This window comes from Pholcus phalangioides, unplaced genomic scaffold (assembly GCF_987345545.1).
Source record: "Pholcus phalangioides strain wild (caught in Gottingen) unplaced genomic scaffold, Ppha-v1.0 ptg000004l_1, whole genome shotgun sequence".
Lineage (NCBI taxonomy): Eukaryota > Metazoa > Arthropoda > Arachnida > Araneae > Pholcidae > Pholcus > Pholcus phalangioides.
Window position 1 is genome coordinate 44,568,432 of NW_028301597.1, and position 20,328 is coordinate 44,588,759.

At 32.1% G+C, this 20,328-nt stretch overlaps 1 protein-coding gene across 1 annotated transcript in view; it reads right to left on the minus strand.

Moving 5' to 3' along the window:
* Positions 1-20,328, minus strand: part of LOC149087656 (hemicentin-1-like) — a 132,086-nt gene that overhangs the window by 76,510 nt on the left and 35,248 nt on the right. Inside the window, exons 4-15 of the mRNA XM_089231566.1 lie at positions 16,047-16,218; positions 14,694-14,918; positions 13,022-13,203; positions 12,630-12,702; positions 11,300-11,444; positions 9,608-9,729; positions 7,905-8,207; positions 6,732-7,004; positions 5,029-5,301; positions 3,744-3,926; positions 1,602-1,697; positions 348-620 (exon numbers count right to left, since the gene is read on the minus strand). Of these exons, the coding sequence (XP_089087692.1) occupies positions 348-620; positions 1,602-1,697; positions 3,744-3,926; positions 5,029-5,301; positions 6,732-7,004; positions 7,905-8,207; positions 9,608-9,729; positions 11,300-11,444; positions 12,630-12,702; positions 13,022-13,203; positions 14,694-14,918; positions 16,047-16,218 (2,320 nt within the window). The remainder of the gene's footprint in view (positions 1-347; positions 621-1,601; positions 1,698-3,743; positions 3,927-5,028; positions 5,302-6,731; positions 7,005-7,904; positions 8,208-9,607; positions 9,730-11,299; positions 11,445-12,629; positions 12,703-13,021; positions 13,204-14,693; positions 14,919-16,046; positions 16,219-20,328) is intronic.

Here is a 20,328-nt window from a genome sequence, read left to right on the forward strand (position 1 = left end):
AGAAATGCAAGAAAATAATCATAATGAAATTTTAAAAAAATCATAACGTGTTCACTTTTAAAAACTATTTAAATTGTCATTGTAATTTAGACCATTTTTCACCAAAAGTAGGAATATATAAAATATTTTTCACAGTAAAAATCTTAATAAACATTCATTTGCAGATGTGCCCACAGCACTAGGAAAATAATTTACATTTTACTTCTTGAAAAGTAAAAGTTGAATAATATTAGCTTGGAAAAGAATAAACATAATAAAAGAATTTCAAATAATAAACTAGGCTTTCAGCTGGCTAAAAAATATGCAATAAAATTTGTAAGAAAGTACAAAATTTTGTCAATATTTACCTTGAACATTAAGGTATGTATGTTGCGAAGCATTACCACCAACATTAGTTGCAATACAAGTATAAAGAGCTTCATGTAATTCCTTTGACTCTGAGATTTGTAATGTTCCATTGCTGTGGAGCAAAATATCGAAACCAGATTCAACAACTTTTGAACCTTGCATCCAGTGTATGCGAGGCTTGGGATTGCCTTCAATAATGATGCAATTGAGAAGTTTTCCTTCACCCTTTAAAACATTTGTTGTTTTAGGAAAAGGTGCTATCTTGGGCTTTTCTGTGGGAGAAAAATTAACACAAAATAAGTATAGTAAAAGTCTGTTATAACCAGTACATGCTTGTTATAAATGAGCATCTTGCTATAACAAGTAATTCACAAGTGATTGTCAACAGCTAATGATAAAGATACAAAAAATATTTGCTTATAACGAGTTATTTATGAATGAAAATTAGACTATGTAATATAAATATTACGTTTCATTCACATTCACTACAATGACAACGGAAACTCTCACACACAAAAAGTATTTTATTTTCCTCTTTCTCTGAGAATTATACTTAAAATAGACCAGAAAGTGTGGCATTTTTTAAAAATCTTTACACCCCATTCATAGGTGTTTATAACTGGGGGTGTATGTCAGTATTTTATTTCCCAATAGATAAGAGAACCACACATGCTGTATCTTGTCTTCTTATTTATCTGTATAGGAGTTGGAAAAACACAAAATTTTATCTGTAGGTGTGTTGGTTGGGCAGGTCTTGAAAAAATCCTTTACCTCCCTTCCTTTCTTGGAATCTTCGAAAATCTTAGCAATATTGAAACAAAACCGAATTTTATTCAAATGTGAATGAAAATAATGAAACCAAAAGTGTGAAATAGTAAAAAAAAATTTGGCTTCCATCGTCAACTTTTTTTTTGTTATACAAACAACATTGTGTATGCATGAACATAAGAAACTAACTCAAGATGTATATTTCAGCAAAAGTAGTTCAAAATAAAGAGAAAAAGAAAGGTGAATTCATCAAAATTGTTTTTTTAATATTTCTACAATCCAAAAAACTAAAAAAAATTTTGCAACGAGAAACCTGTTATAATGACAATCTTCCCTCTGATTGCGAACTGTTGTTATAACGAACTCTTTTACTGTATAATGAACAAAAAATTTAAAAATCATGCACTTTTGGTGTTTGTTAATAAGATGCAAAACAAAATATAAAGAAAGAATCATACGAAATAAACATTAAAAATGTTACTTACTTATCCCAGAAACAACTACTTCAACGGCTTGTTGCTCTGAACCAAATTTATTTTCAGCAGCACACACAAATATCTTCTGATCATTCAGATTGACGCCTAGAAAAATTATATGCATAGATTTTTAATGCAAATTACATTTTTTTTTTTCAGCATAAAAGTTATTTAAAGTAAAAATTATAAAATTTTTAAAATTATTTAAATTATTTTATTATTTAAGTATTTAAAACACAAATATAAATATGATTGGTTGTATAAAATCATATGTATAAAATGGTAGTAAACGTTTTTCCAACTGAACCACAGAATGTATATAAACTCTTTAGCGCATTTGATTTAAAAGTTAATAGTTTTCCAGTAGATTTTCAGCTATTGTGGAATAAATTTCATCAAAATTAATACAAACCAGAGACAACTAAACTAGGGCTGAAATTGGTGAAAATTTGATAAAATCATAACAGCTACTAAGCTCTCTGGTTTTTGGAAGTTACCAAAAGCTGGAAGAGCCTGCTTTTGAGCTCAGCATAAATTTGACCACTCACAACCTGTGTCTTCAGGATGCTGACACACCATGACTACATGATTATCAAATAGACCTCAGTGGATGAATGCCTGAGTATTTAGACATGAATGCCAAAGTCATGTCTCACATTTATGGATACACAAAAGTCCTAAATGGACTATTTTTGATACCATAGGTCACGTTGGTTCTGAACGAAGAGTGGGTATTGATTTAAATGGAATTTATAAGTATTTTTTCAAACCTCAAGAATGCCTAATAGCTTTTAAACTTATTTTTCATTTATATTCATGCACATAACATTAGTTTATTAATTTTTTTCACATGAAAACATATGCATAATTTTTGGCAAATTAGAAATGCAGTAATCACTCACTCATGCATCAATGCAAGGGAACAAGCAAAAAAAAATGCATACATGAGAGAGGTGTATAAGTGAAAATCAGGAAAAATGCATTCAAAAATACCTATGACATGGAAATTGATAGACGCAAGTGCATTAAATTGTAATACAGATACCAGTATCATTCTCAGAACACATCAAACAATATTTCTTCATCAAAATCATATAAAGTAACAAAATCAAACACTAGTTTTGCTGCTGTCTATCCTGGAAAGATCTCTTTTCGATTTGATAAATTTGATTTAAAAAAAAATAAGGAGTTTCTAGCCTTTCTAAAACTTTCACAATGTTCCTGAATTTTTTTTAAATTATCCTCCACATTGATATTTCATCATTGTCCTGTGCATTTCAGAAGCAATGTTTTATAGTTCTGTTAACTCAGTTATCAAAATTTCATTCGCTCATTTTAAATGTAATCAATAACTGCTTTAATTTAATCATTTTAGGTATGGGAAATGTAGTGAAGCTAATACAGGCTACAATGAATAGTCAAACATGAAATGCAATCTCTTGCGAAACTAAAAAATATGAAATCTTTCCGAGACACTTGCTATTGGTTGCAAGTTCTTAATCCTATCTCCCCAAACTCTCACCACATCAAAACTCAACTAAGCCCTTCAGTTGAAAGCACCTGTGAGGGGGGGGGGGGCTGATCAATTGATACCGATAAGCCACACTGAACAAGGTGATGATGTGATGGGTACTAGGTACCCAGCCATGAGGGTTGTCAGAAAAGAACCTTCATAGAAAACTTATTGTGATTAATGGCCAGTCAGTCATAAACAGGAATATAGTCCAAGGAAATAAGAGAACATGATATTTGACACAAATTTAGCAAATTTAGTTACACACATGAAAGCTTCATTGAAAATCGTTTAGACTTTTTGAAAAATATTTTTGGGGAAAAAGCAAAAAAATTTGGACTTTCTGTGACTCATAACTGAGAAGTACTTCACAAAATGAGTCATATAAATAAAAAATAAATAGCATCATTTTTCTATATTATTGGCAAAGAGCTCAGAAAATTATCTTATAACTGAGAGAAACATATAAATGAGATGATGTACAAGTGAGAGAGGTCCTGTATAAATTAAAGCAGATAACATTGAAAATAAAACTTTTTCAATAAATATGCACACCTTGTAAATTTATAAAACTTATTGGCCAAATAAAATCACAAATTTGTACCATCAAACTTATGTATCCCATAAAGATGACTTACTTTTGATGTGGAGGTGACCTGTAGATGAAACATGATACTTTCCACTGGATATGACCACAGACCCATTTTCATACAGCCAATACACTGCAGGTTCAGGTATACCAGTCACAATGCACGGTATGGTACCATTTTTCCCAATCTCAAAAGCAATGGTCTTTGGCAAGGGAACAATGGAGGGCTTGGCTAATGATAATAATATGAAAGAAGAATTAGCAATTTTTCTTAGATATTATAGCACTTTTCATAGATTTGTGGTCTTTTACAATGGTAAACATTCACATACATCAGTTTTATAAGTTGAATAATAAAAGAAAATAAAAAAATAGTCATATGAAAACTAACAGCAAAAAGTTTTTTAAATCAATATTCAAGACAGCTCAAATACACCACGTCAAAGTGATTCTTTATAATGTTGACTTCTTTGTCCACATTTTCTTTTTCAATAAGTGAACTCGTAAAAACATTGGTCCAAATAAAATACTATATATAAGGATGCAGTAGCTGAATCCTCTATACTTCTGGTTATATCTCACAAAAAGAGAAAATTACTTTTAAAAATGTGACACAGAAAAAAAATTATGAGCCCATGATTTCTTCAACATGTTTTAACGACCATTTTTGAAACAAGATGATATGCAGCAACATATAGCACACATCTACCAGGTCTTCAATGATGGTGTTCACAATTCGTTCAGGGAGATCCCACATGAATCTTATAAGTGATATTCATATATGACATGAATGTCGCTCTCCACTTGTTAATACAAGATATACGGAAGACTGGATGTTGTGAAGATATTTATTATTTGAGATGTTAATTAATTTTTTTTAAGGAAGGAAAAAACTCATCTCTGCCTCTACCGGGAGTCGAACCCGGGTCCCTCGATTACCAGTCTTCCGTATATCTTGATATTCATATAGCAAGACTCATATTTATTAGTTGAATTGTTGCTTGCAAGGTGATGTATTTTTAGCAAATATTTTATCAGCGTAACTTCAGTTACTTGAAGCAAAGACACTGACAGGTCAAAGTAATAATTTAAGATTAGACAAAAATTAAAGCTTTAAAGATTTTAGATTAGGCATTTGTTACTATTACATATTTTTCGACTGATGAAATTAAAAGTGAAATTCAATGAATTACAGAAATTGTGTAACAAAGAACACCAAATCTCAAGGCCATTGTGATTTCAATATAATTACAATTTTGTAGTATGATTATAGTCTTTGAGAGGCTTAAAATTAATGGAAGATGACACAGAAAAAGAGAAAAAAAATTGCTCACATCCCACGCTCAATACCATAGTGCCATTCATTTCACCAGCTTCATTTGAAGCAACGCAAGTGTAGTTGCCATTGTCAACTTCCTGCGCACCCAATATAATCAAAGATCCATCTTCGTCAGAAATTTGGATGTAGGACTGTGGATGTATTTTCACATTCCCTCTATACCATGAAACAACAGGATCTGGAATTCCTTCAGCAATACACCTCAGTGTAGCTACCTCTCCATTTTTTACTACCAGTTCTCTATCAGGAAGAGTTACTGCTGGTAATTCTATAAGTACATGGGAAAAATGCACATTAAGGTATATCTCAAAATTATTTAATTTTTCATATAAATAAGAAATAAATTTGTAATATATATTCATTTGGGGTTTGATATTCACAGGAAAAGGAAAAAAATCTATCAATCTTATGTAAAACATGGCCTGATTTCAACATTTCTGATCTTAAAGTTATGAAAATTCAATTTTATTATCACAAAAAATTACATTATTGTCCCATTTCTAAGATACAACTTACCACTTAAAATCTTGCTTTTTAAATAATGATACATCTGAATACTTATGCTGTGGGTAACAAAAAATCATAACATACAAAACCTTGCACAGATATTTTTGAATAAAAAAAAAAGCTATCTTGTGTAGAAATAAATTGATGTAGAGAAATATAAATACAGTACACTAAATGTAATTGCTGTTGCATACAGGGCGATTACAATTAAAGTTGTGATTTAAAAATATTATAAAATGTGAACTAATGGTCAGAATTACTTGAAAATTTTCATGAATACTCCTGAAACACCGGGAATTCTCACAGAATGGAAACAATAGTCAAACTAGGCAAAATGACAGTTTAATTAACATCACAAAATTTCATAATTCATGGAAACATCTCATAAATTAAGTCAGAAAACAAATTTTATAACTTGCCTCCTATGTAGGTAAATTTTCAAGTTTTTTCCCCTTCCAAACACATTTCATTGCTTCAGGAGTATTTATTCATGCAAATTTTAAAGTCATTCTGACCAGTGGTTCTTATTTTACAGCTTTTTGAAATTGCAACTTTCAATATAATCACCCTGTATATAGATACATCTGTAGTTAATATTGTTTCTTTTTTTTAGGAATGAGTCTAATTTCGAAAATTGCAGGAAACCCTATTTACTTTGATTTCCTGAGCCTGAAAACAGCCTGAATGATATAAAGAAAATCAAGAACTAAAAAAAATTCTTTCATTTAAATGTTTATATCGATACTAAAATTTTTTTTATTTAACAACATAATAGGCTCTAAAACTTAAATATATTGAATATATTTATTTGAACAATATTTGTTTGGCTGCAACTTATACAAGAGAATGCAGTTGTAAAATTTGACAGAGATGACAGTGTACGTTACAAATGAAATCAGAAACTGTTCGATGGGAGGTTGTTTCAATCGGTTATTGTTCGAAGAAAGAAGTTAAATTTGAAATAGTCTGTGAATGCAAAGATAGGTTTAAAGTTTTGGGAATGGTTAAGTCCATTGTAAAAATTTGATGGTTGGATTAGAATGTGGGAAATGTTGATATTAAAAAAAGCCATGGTGGGGATTTGGAAAAAAAAATAATCAAGATATATAGTAATTATGGAAATAAATCAGAAAATATAAACGAAAAAAAAGAAGTTATTTTTAGCAAAACAGAAAATTGAATTTTTCCTACCAATGTAATTTAGTACAACACTAGCTGTTTTGCTTCCAGCAATACTTGTAGCAACGCAATCATATTTGCCTTCATCTTTTGGCTCAGCAGAACTGATTATCAAGTTAGGTCCAACGATTTTGCTTCTGCCACTAAAAAAGGCTTCATTGTGCTTTGGAATCCATTTCCACTGGACTGTTGGTTGAGGATTTCCCACAGCAGTGCACAACACGTTAATCTGCTGTCCAATCACAAAATTCAAAGAAGGTGGTTTAGTCCACACTGATGGTAAATCTGCAGAGATAGGAAAAATATATTCAATTCTCATTAACAAACAGATAGAAAAAGTTAATTCTTGTGTTCTTTTCAACATTTTAACTTCATAAATATGAAATGGAAAAACATAAAAACTAGATTCTCTACAAAAATCTTTCAACAGTTCATCTAAAATTAATGGACATTAGTACAAAGGAAAATTAATTTTAAGATTTGAAAATGTTTTCAAAACTAAATCATGTGGATATGTTTTTTTAAATTTTATTTATAACATTCGGCAATCGAGGGACCCGGGTTCGACTCCAGGTAGAGGCAGAGATGAGTTTTGCCGCTGTGGTGGTCGAGTGGTTATAGTGACGGACTCGCGATGCGAGGATCCGGGTTCGAACCCCACAGTGGTGGTCGGCTGAAGTTGGTTTTCTGTGGTTCCCAACTTCAAGGCGCAAATGCGAGCCGATCTCCCCGTTAAAAAGTCTCGCCACAGAGAGCAACAGTCCTACAACGATAAATCATTCAATCATAACACTTCACTCATAGTTCGAAAAACTGGTGGCAGATGACAGCACTACACATAACAAGCATTACAGAGAAACAAAAAAAAACTTCACGTCAGGTTTCACTACACGTACACGCACATTCCCGCATGTACCGATTCGTTGGGGGTTCCGCGGGGGGGGGTGCATGTGTGGTGTAGCAGTATTAGGTATCTCAGGGATCCATGATGTTCTTAAGTTCAGCCACCTCGTTGGGCAATTTGCCTGTTGTGGCGCTGTATTTGTATTTGTATTAGTTGTACCTTAATGTTTGGATATTCAAGAAAAATGTTTTTTTCCACTTTTTGATTGCTTTTAATACAGGCAATAAAACATTCAATTTTGCACATTTTATGGATTACATGAAAATTGCAAAAGTGCTTACAATATGCATTAAGATAAATCAGTTCCTTGACAGTACCACCTTCATTTGTGGCAGTGCAGCGATACCATCCTTCATCTTCCTTTGTAAGTTTATCAATCACAAGAGAGCCATTAGAGAAAATTTTGTTGCGAGCATCATTTCTCACCATGCTAGACTTTGCTACACCTTTCTTTGTATCATTCGGGAAAAAATGATGCCATGTAATATTATGCTCTATGATACTATAAGCGTCACATGGAAGAACTGTCCGACTACCAATTATTCCAGAGACATTATCTGATTTGGTGATCACAGGTGGAGGTTCTGTGAAAGAGAAAAATTGAAAGATGAACAAATGAAACTTAAAAAAATTAAATGCATAATATTCAAATGATTTCAATATGTGTAAAAAGTTATTATCACTATAAAAATTATATTTTATAGGTGGTAAAAAAATTCTGTATGATAAATCCTCACCTTATGTTATAGAAAAATTATGACAACTTAAGCGAAGTGCTGTCAGTTTCAATGCGTAATATTGTGAAAATTGTATAAATTTAAAGTAACAACATTTATTAAAATATGAATTAAAATTACAATATTAATAAAATTCATAGATTGCAAAAGAAAAAATTGAAGTTTTTACCCTTTTAGAGCTCTTATTACTTAACTTATTATGTTAAAATATACTGGTACAGTTTGGTTTATACTAGTAATTTTTAATTCAGACTAATCAGAGCAACTGCTAGATTAATTAGCTTTTCTTCACAACAGAACTACTGCACATCAATTTTACATACACATGAAATTTAATCTTAGTGTTTTAATTCTTTATCAGAAGTTCATGAAACAACTACAAGGTAATCTTGGTAAAATTTATCAAGGTAATCTTTCACATGCTAACTACAAAGTAATCTCGAACACAGAGTCCACTTTGAAGGGCGTGTGGAGGGCCCGGGGTAGGGAAAAGCACACATTAGAAGACCTCAACTTTGGAAAAAATATCTGGTTTTTCAACAAATATAATTTGTTCAAATTTGAAGCCCTAAATTATTGAAGCCCATGCAAAAAATCAGGTCTAGCTCGAATAGTCCCTAATGTTTAAAAAACTTTAGTCAGCAAATGAACTTCCCCAGCATAACTTTTGTTACTTGAACTGATCCGTTTTGGAATGTAAGGCTTTTATGGTGATTTTTGAGCATATGGCAATGTTGTTAACAAGCTATTTTTTTAAAGTAAGCCATAGAAATTATCTGTTTCTCTATCTCAAACTTGTTCATGGTGATGAGTTAACCGAAATTAGCGACAAGTAAACGAGGGTTTAATAACACTGGTGTCTATGAAAACTGGACAGGTCTGAAAAAAAATTATTCTCATTCACTGTTCAGCATGCATTTCAGATCTAACAAGGTTATAAATTATTTGGGGTGTACCACAAATAAATAAATACATATAATAAATTATTTCAAACATTTATAAGTTATTAAAAATTTCATCACACAAATTTTGAAACACACAAAAAAAATAATTACACTATGCAATACATATAGTTCAAAATTATTAACATTTTTGTAAAAATAACTGATTTTCTTGGCATGTTTCATTGTCTCAACATTTCAAATATTTTACTCTGTGAAATTTTCAGATCAGTAAAATCTTGATTGAAATACAAACACACAATTATCATCAAAGGATATCTTTAAAAATTTATTTAAAAAAATTACCTTTGACATCTAGGAATATTGTACTTGAAGCAGTCCCAGCAATGTTTGTAGCATTGCAAGAATACCATCCCTCTGATAGTATATTTACTTCTGGGACAGTTAATACTATTTCTGTGGTTTGCCTAAGAATATAAGCAGATTTCCAAGATATAGGCCTTACATACAGAGATGGGTCATAAAATTTCACACTACATACCTAGGTATGTACAAATTAATTTTTCAAATTATATAGTTTATAAACCATATCACAGTGTTTTTCTCATGGAGGTATCTCCCAACATATATTACCCATGAGTGCACGGGTTGGGTCAGTGAGACCCATGTACATGTATTTCTCTTATTAACCGACAGGTGCCACGAACTATTTTCTTGAAGTTCTTGCTAATTTCCTACTTAAACTTATTTATCTACTGTGGCAGCTATTTTTTTTTTCTGGAAATGTTGGAAGATTTATCTGTATCCGGGTCTGTGAGACCCAATCTATGCAATCAAACAAAAAAAAATTTTTAATGTTATAGTTGATATGGTTATTTTAAAATTACTGTAAAGATGAGATATGAATGTTGATATTATCATAAGAATTATTTTACACACATTCAAAAAAAATCATTTTATTGTTTTTATCACTGAGTTTAGTATGATGTTATGTGATCCAGAACTGTGTGTGTTAATTTGAAATTTACTATAAAATAATACGGCAATGGTTAATTATATTTATTTTATGTTCATAATGTAGCTATAGCAATATACAGTTGATACTTGTTTTTACAAATCCATACAGACTTTATAATTAGTTCGTAAAATTGAAAATTTGTAAATGGGAGAGATTTTGAAAAAATATGGGGAATATGGGGTCATTCACCTTTACTGCCGATTCCAATAAAAATCACTGATTTTTGTTTGCTTTATCACCACATTTTGGAAAATATAAGATTCCACAGAATTGATATAGGATAACATTTTCCGCGAATCTTTTTCCCTGAAAAATTTCCAGGATGGTGGAATACTACTGGAACTTCTTACCATAAAAATAATCTTTTAATGATCTTTGATTAGAGGACTCAATGCAATTTTTTGAATCCCCTACTTTTAGGAAATTTGTCTTTGTAAGAGTGCACATTATAATTTCTTTCAAAATATTTTTTTTTCATCCACCGTCAAGCATAATCTTTTCCATTTTGTTGACACTATGAAAAGGAAAGTAGAACGGCAGTTGACTGCAAAAAAGTCTGATTACCCTCTTGACTTAGAAATGGCCTATCAATAACCCAGCGTATCATACCATTTCTGAAACCACCAGTTTATTCAATGCAAAAAGTGAATTACACTATCTATGCATCTTCCATTTTGGTCTCCCCAGCAAACAATCAAACACTCCATCCTGGCTCGTGCTCACAAAAAAAAACCTGTATGTTGGGGATGACAAATTGGTGAACTCTCTGCCTCTTCTTCTATTTTCTTTTAAGACAGAATGTCCAAATTGAGATTACGGAGGAAAAACGAGTTCTTAAAATAAAGAGTTATAAAAGTGATAATTAGCATTGAAAAGTTCTTTCCAGAAAACTGGGAAAAAGACAGCGAATACGAAAACTGCAAATATGAAATCTGCGAATACTGAGGGCCGACTGTATTAACTCATGGATTAGAAGGAAAACTTTCACTATATATACATATATACATACACACACTTACGGATATTGTTGTTCTTCACTTATTTGCACTCCTTCTTTGAACCAGGCTACTGAGAAAGGCACAAGAGACTGTATGTAACACCTAAGATCAGTATCTTGGTCATAATATACACTCATCCGTGGCCTTGTGCTCAGTTCAGGTACATCTAAACAAAAAGTAATAAAATTCCAATTAAAAATTAGTATGGAACAAAAATATTTTGTTCTTAAAAAAATCAAAGTTATATTTGAACAATTACAAGCAAGTACTTGCAGTTTTCTTTTTCTGGCTTCTCAGTTTTATTAAAAGAGTAAAATTAATGGAAAAAGGTTCTGGCAAATTTTTTATTGCTCATTTCAATAAAACCATAGGTTGCCCCCCTTTTAAGTATAATTATGTTGATTATGTCAGCTACCATACATATATTAAACCGTGGTCATCTTAAAAATAACAGTTTTCTGAATTCTTAATGTATTTTTTAGAAACGGCTCAAGATAACTAGCATGGGAAAAGTTGATCTTGATTAATCTTGTCAGTAAGATATACTGTTATGTTCAAACGTTCCGAAATTTTTTGTTACTATGGAGGAATGAATACATATCAAACCTGTTATTTGGTGTTTTCTTTGAAGTAACTACCCTGTGCAATTATGCATTTTCAGCATTCTTCATACAAAAAGGTGTAAATGCAGATTTAAGTCTTTTTTTTGTCACATCCTCTAGTGCCTTCATTGCTGCTTGACGATTTTAGCTTTTTTTGGAACCTGAGAATCGTTGCCCCCTTAAGCAAATTTTTTATCTAAGGGAAAAAGAAAAAGTCACATGGGGGCAAGATCAGGGGGAATAAGCTTGTTGTGGAAGTAACAGAATCTGTTTTGACAGGTAATCTGACACCAAGGGAGACCTGTGAGTAGACACATTGTAATGATGGAGCACCCTTGTAGTGGCTTTTGAGAGATCTGGTCAATTGAATCTCACTGAATCGTGCAGACGTTTAAGACTCACAGTGCCCTCCTGGCATCAGATTGTCTGTCAAAGCATCACATTCTGATACTTCCACAACCAGCTTATTCTCCTGATCTTGCCCCATCAAACTTTTCCCTTTTCATCTGATAAAGAATTTGCTTAATTCAGAGAAGTGTAGCGAGCAGCGATGAAGGCACTGGAGGATGTGGCAAAAAAAGCTTGCAATCTGTATTTAAATATTTGTATGAACAATGGCAAAGAAGGCATAAGTGCATGGGGTAGTTACTTTGAAGGAAACACCAAATAAACAGGTTCTATCTGTATTCATTCTTCCGTGATGAAATAAGTTTTTGAACGTGGTTGTATGCCTAAGCTAATATTTTTACCTGGCAGTTGTGCACTAATTGCAGTAGATGTTATCCTTTCTACTGGATATCCGAATTCATCAATTCCAGCTACCTGAAACATATCAATACAAAACATTTTCAGCTAAGGCATACATATGCTGTGAATAACAAAAAAGAAAATATCTTCCAACCATATTTGTATATTTCATTTAAACCAATGTCAAATGCTGCATTTTTCCTTTTTACCCGCCTTTTTTTTCAATTTATTGAATAATAGTCTTACAGCTTTGTAATATTACAATGGTTTGATTTTAGCCTTTCTTCCCTGACCAGCGAAAATGTGTATTATCTGAGCAGAATAAAAATAAAAAACCATTTCTTGTAATCTAAATCAAAATTTTATTCCAATAAAAAAAAATCATATTCTTTACCTTCAAATAGAAATACTCATCAGGAGGGTAAAATGTTGTGGCATTAAAAAGAGTTGAATCTGGAAATCTGAAGAGAGGAATGTCTTGCAAACTGTTACCTTCGAGATCAATCAACTTGACATTCTGGAATGTAGCTGGTTTTGGAAGATCTGTTCCATTCACAAGTAAATACGTTGGAGCTCCTGTTAATGGGTAATGATAAAAAGTAAACTCAATATATTTAATTGGTCATAAGTCTTTTTTTAATGGTTGAAAACTCAAGAGCAAAAGTTTAACACAAAATCTTTATTTCTTCTTCTTCTATTTATAAATCCATGATTAAATTAATTAAAATTAGAACTTAGATAAAGTCATTAGTTATGTCCTGGTTTTCTTTGTCTCCCAAAATACATGTGTGATATAAGGGTTACTGTACAAATAAAATAATGCTTATAAACAAGGAATCTGTGCTTCGGAAAAAAAAAGATAAAATTAACTGAAATCATTATAAACAAAGGTTTTCCATTATGGTTGTACGTGTCTAGCCCGGGGGGATTTATGGTTTCTCTGCTAGTGGGCTATAAAAAATTTACAGCACTCCTCAAGTTCTAATGTTCTAATCTAGTTTTTTTGACCACCAATTCTTTATCAAATTTGCTCCACTCATTCAATATTGCTAATTTATTACCCCCCCCCCCACCCCCGTTAATATACTTCTGGTCCACCCATGCTTTGAAAAAATGATAGCAATACAGAACGATAATATTATCCATGTACTTCTAGTAGTAATAATAAAATTGTGCTATATAATTGCTCGCAATAAATTATCATACGAAAAATTGATCAGTTAGAGAAATTAAACAAAAATCTAGAATTTTAAATATAAGAAGTCGCACTTAGAAGCATGAAAACTTGATATAATAAACATGAGTCCGCGTGGAAAGGTGGTGTAAATCAAAAAAATATACTTTCAAGATTAGCCCTTTATGAGGACCGATTGCATATCTGTAAATTTTGAGTTATTTAATGGCGTATTTTTCTTCAGTCAACTGAGTATTGAACATGTCTAAATATTTGAGCACATTTCAGTGGCACTCATTCAGAAATGGATGAATTATTCCATAAGACAATGACTTGCATCACTTTTGTGCACAATGGATCATATGTTTTCAATGAAATAAATTGAAAGTTCACAGCAAAATTCGCATGATCATTTCCCTGACTTTTCCTCATCAAAACTCCAAAAGAAAGAAACATACCATATTTTAACATGTATAAGGAATCCTTATCCATAAGGAATCCTTATCCATAAGGAACTCCCCTGATTTTTCAAGTTAAAAATTTGGAAAAAAGTTGAAATGATATATCTATAATACTATCCATGTATAAGAACTCTTATTTTTGGGACACAATTTTTGGCGAAAAGGGGTTTCTCATACACGCTAAACTATGATAATTAAAAATTGTAATCTTTCAAATTTGCTTTTCTAGTTAATCTTGCTTTTCTTTTAATCTGCTTTTCTAGTTTCAGATTTTCTCCTCAAAGAACTTTTCCCTGATTTTATATTTACATATTTTCCTGTGACTTTTGTTAAATATTTTACATTTCCCTGACTTTCCAGGTTGCTAGGAATCCTGTATATTGACATATTTTAAAACTTATCAGAACCTGTTACAGCTCAATCTTCAATACCTTTCAAAGGCCTGTGGTATGTCTCTTTTAAATTGGCCGTGGGCTGTCTTGAAAAACCATGGATGAAGTCTATCTTACTGAGACCAGTAGCTCTGATAGTGTGTGGACCTTGACTAGAAACGAGCAACTTCCATCTGCCTGGCAAAGGATCTCTTATATTTACAATGCTTATGTTCTTATGTGTTAGAAGTTCTTGTAAGCCTTGAGTCCGATCAACGACTTTTCCTGAAAATTATTTTAAACTTATAAACATACACAGAACTTATTTCACATCAAGGGTATACACAGAACAATACTGAATTTATCATAACTTTTATAAATCTTGAATTATATAAGTATGCTAAAAATAGCAAGTTGCCATGTTTTCTTGTATAATGCGATAAAATATTTCAAAGCTCTTGTCTCAGAGGAAGTCTTTCTTTCAACATATTGCTTGCCAGTCATGCTATATTTTCATGAACAATTGTTAGCAGGGGCATCGGAAGTGTTTGAAAATAGTGGGTGCTCATCTTCATCTTTATGTAGGAAATTTTATTTCTAAATCAATTGTGTGCTCAGATCCATGCCATGAATCACTGAGTGCTTGAGCACCCACAGCACCCGGCTCCAATGCCATTGATTGCACAGATCACTTAAAACTAAATTTTTATGCAACTGAAAGAGGGAGGAATACGAGTAATCTTAGCTAATGTCCCACTATAATACAGTCAAACGGTTTCATACGGTTATAATGACATCAAAGATTCAGCTGAATTTTGTCGTTATAACCTAAGTGTCATTACAACAATGGTTGACTTTTATAAGTATAAAAACTGTAATCAGATATGATAATGTGCTATATATGAAGCCTCCATTCTGTTCAATATCATAGATATTATTGATCGTGATAAATAAATAATAAAAAATAAACACTGCTTTGTTTTGATAAAATGACATACCAGTGCAACTGCAAGAAAATATTCAAAATTTTATGTAATCTTTTGTAATAAAAAACTCTCAATTTATAATATTGAATTCACTGATTAATGATATTGAATTTACTCAGAACACACATTCTGCCATGTACCAATTTGTTAGAAATTCAGAAGAGGAAATTTTGCAAGGTGTAAATAGAAGTAGTAGCAACGTGATCACATTGGCACTATATCTATTCATTTCGATGGTAAAAGACAAAGTGTGGCGAAGATTGCTTTTACCACACATTCAGATGCTCAAATCCTTCAGTATATTAAAACATGAGGGGATGATGTTTTGACCCTCAAGACTATCAAAAAATAATAAGTTTTTGAATAAGGAAAAACCTTTTATGTGCAGAAATACATTAAAAGTAAATATAGAGAGAAAAAAAATTACCTCTAGAATCGATAAAAGTCACTCTTGGATTCTCTCCAGACACGGAAATTGTGAACTCCCGCAGACTTCCATCTACATCAAAAGGAAATTCTCTTGTACCGCCCTTATCACGATCAATAGCAAATAAATTAACTTTTCTGGCTTGCAATGATACTCGAACAAAATTCAGTACCTGAAATTACATTAAATAATGTTGTGTGACAACAACAAGCATTTAAACGCACTACAGCAAATCATGCATACAGATATAGTCATGCCCTCACCCATAAAAATTACTGGGTTCCAACCTGAGATGGATCATATTATTCTTTGTTTTTTTATACTATAAATTTACTACAGAAAGCTCCATGGTGAGGACAGCACAGCTGTTTTTCATCTGACTGCGAAATTCCAAAGCCCGGCCCTGACTACATTAAACAGATCAAGGCAGAAATAAATATACTATTTTAATTTAATGAGTGAGAAAATCTTTGAGATACCTTATCACCAAATCTCACTTGCAAAATCATTTCAAAACTAGAGCTGAAAGCGTAATAATAAAAAAACAAATTAAATAAACTTACATTAATACAAGCATTAATGCATGAAAATTTACATTCAAGCCTTTATGGTGCTATTAAAATATGCTGCTGAATAATTTTGAAAACTAGCACTATTTTCAACAGTTGGGCTCTCTAAGCGTGATTTGTTTATTGACAGTCAATCTCTGTTTAACCTCTTTACAAGTACGGGCGTAATATTACGTCCAAAAAACACCAGTGGAATAAATTCAAAAAGTTCTCTGTTACTTCTTTCCTCTTTATTCACCATCAGGAAACGTTACAGTAACCCTATTATTTACGGAAGTTGCATTTCTTTCCCTCCTTGGTATACTATAATGCATGCAAGAGCGAAAGAGAACTCTAAAAATACACACGCTTGTCTACCTTAAATATATTATGCATTTTCCTTTTATATTTTTTCTTCCCTCCCCCCCCCCCCCTTCTTCTAACGTGTGGTTAGGAAAAGATTACCAAATTTATCGCTGATTCATTAAATACAGATAATCCAAATTTGTTGCCAAAAGCTTGGACATGAAGTTAAGCCACGGTTTTTGGTTACAGCAAAGCCTTGTCCCTGCGACTGATAGACTTTCCTTCACCAAGAAAGTAAATAAACATTGATATTAAACAGCGCTAAGACTTCAAAAGCAAAACCAAGAAAGGAAAGCTGTATATGATAAATACTAAAAAAACTTTAGGTGGCAATCAAATTTCTTAGGAGCCAAGAACACTTTTTGAAAAAATGGTTCAAAATAATATTTTTAACTTTTCAGGATTTGACAAGTTGATATAAATTGAGGAAATCTTAGAAAGAAAGTGAAAAAATATTGTGTTGTCCTCAGACTTCTATTCAATGATCAGACATAGAAAATTGAGGGGTGCCACTCCCAATCTTTTAAGTCGTCATGGTGACCTGGCACCTGGGATATGTCAAGTGCTGAAAGGAATATAATTTAAAAACATAAGGGTGGGGGGAAAGGAAGGGAGAAGTGGGATATCTCTTCCGTTGCACAGTGATGAGTGATGATGCAGCATTTAGAAAAGTAGAAGTCCCCCCCCCCCACCCCTGTTTAAGTCATGACAATAGCCTAAAAGTGGAAATTTAATCAACCTTGATAAAAAGGCACCTGAAAAGGAAGCAATCAGTTTATCAATGGGAAACAGTTAGGGTCTGTTTGCTTTCGGAATAGTGCATAAGAATTAGTTGAGAAGCGCTCATTCATAGATGAGTTTGTACAGGTTTTCGGAAAGCTTTCTAGAGGTCTTATCAACAAAATTGAGGAACATAGAAAATACAGGTAAACTAGAAGCTTGTAATTGATTCAGCCACGTTGTTTTAAGAATGCCTTTGGTTCTGGCTTTAAATTCTCTCTAAAGTGGATGGAGTTGAAAGTAGAGCAGAAGAGATAGAAAAATCATGTACTGCCTTATCAATGTTTTCATTGAGCTAGATATTGGTATGATCTGGTACCCATAAGCAGGGCCAATGAGTCAAAAATCTGCCAACAAATATAAGCAATGTAACTGGAGGCGCCCCTTTTCCTGATCAATGCTTATCTGTGGCCCCCAGAGCAGTTTTACAAAGGCTTCCTTGGCAATGTGGTATTTGAGCGCCAGACTGACGAGTCCACATCTCTATCTTTGGGAATCATGATTCTTGGCAAGAATTTGATATTCAAGAAAAAAGTATGTCAAGAAAACTCTGAGGTCTTTTTTTTTTCTTAAATATGAAAAAAGAAATTATATTAGTTAATGCTTTATTCCACTCACTAAACTTATTTATGCTCTTACGTAGTCATCTATGACATGGGCTTAAGGAAAAAAGCCAACTAAAGTTGTATGGCTTTTGAGACACCAATTGTCATAATGATACTATTGTTCACAAATTTGAGGTATTTATTCATTTGAATAGAATTGAAGGAAATGAATTCTTCTGGAATTCCCAAACATCAGTTTGTATAAATACAGTGTCCATAGCACAGAGAGGATCTTCATATATGAGAGCTGATATTCAAGCGAACGAAGGAGTTTGCACATCTAGTTTTCCAGAGGGGAGTATGTCTAAAATCAGAATATTGGTTCATATGAAAAGAAGGAAAACATTCTAATGACATCCTGGGGAAGTCATTTCACAATCTTTTTTTTAATAGCAGAAAACTCTTAAGCATAGGTCTATATTCAGGGCCCATACCTACACTAGGGAAACCGGGACTCAACCTGTATGGGCGCCCAACAAAAAATGTACACTTGCTTTGCATATTTTTTTACAAATTTTATTTCTTGTTGTCTCTAGAATAATTTTCAAGAGAGACACTTCCAAAATGTAATTGTGTTTAGCTTTTTTTTTTATTTTTAAGAAAACGAATGATAAACACAAAGTTGAATCAGATTAGAGCAGTGGTTCTGAACCGGAGCTCCATGTGCACTCTCCAGAAGCTCAGTGACAGCTCAAGGGGGAGGGGAAATTGAAAACGCAAATTTGAAAAAATAAATATTTTTAAATAAAAATAAATCAGTAACTTTTTGATGAATAAATAAAAAATAGGTCTATGGGCTGCACCAAAGAAATTTTATACAGAAATGCTTCAAGAGTCAAAAAAGGTTGAGAACCGCTGGATTAGAGGAAGCCATAGTGCTTTATTATTCACTTTCACAGTTTCTTCAGTCATTTTTTTTTTCCTTGTACATTATACACTAATCGGTTATAAAATATTCTTTGACACTCAACTGTAGCCAACAGTGTAGCATAAAGATATCAAGGGTCATAAAAAAAAGTAAGCACCACCTTTAAAAAGCCTTCACTGCAATTAAAAAGTTATTTTTTTGTGATACTCACGTATGAATGCACTGTTTCATGTACAGTAGAACTTGATTAATTCAAATTTTGGATAATTCAAACCTTTATGAATTCCCCTTGAGTTTTCTGTTTTATTTAATGTTAAAATTTTTTATCCAATTCAAACTTTTTAGAATTTTTTGGATGATTCAGTTTGGGGGAAGAAACCATGACTTTCGTATAAGCGAATTCAGTTTTGGAAAACATCTACAAGGCAGACTGTTCTCGATCAAGTTTTTAACAAACTGTTAAAGGCTAATGAAAGTATGAAAATTTTGGTTTTCTCTACTCTGTTTTTTGTTGATAATTTGATGCCCATTGTGGTACCAACCTCACCGCCCCCCCTTTTTTTTTTCAAACATAACCATATTTCAAAAGGTGACCCCCAGAAAAAAGTTTGCCCCTGAGCAAAAAAAGAATCAAATAACACGTCTTGATCAGGAACTGCATTCCCAATAAATTAATATAGTTTTTATATCATTAAATGGTCTTTGGGAACAAAATAAGCACATAGAAATGAAAAATGAGTTTTATAACAATTTAATCAACAAAATTTTAAAAACTTTGAAAAATTATTTAAAAAACAGTAATAATAATAGTGAATATGATCATGGAACAAAGAAAATTATGATAAAAAATGGCTTCAACTAATTACCAAGTATAACAAAATGATATATGCAAAGAAAAAAAAAATTACATTTCTGATTATAATCATCAGGCACTTACAATATTCTAGCGATATAAGCATTCAAATTAGGTGGATGAAATATCACCAGTACAGATGAAGGATTGGAACAGAATGTGATGGTCATTCTTATTTTCCTCAACTGTATGCTATAGCTTACAGATTGTACAGTGATACCTTGGCTAACAAAAAAAAAAAGCACCTCGGCTTACAAATTTT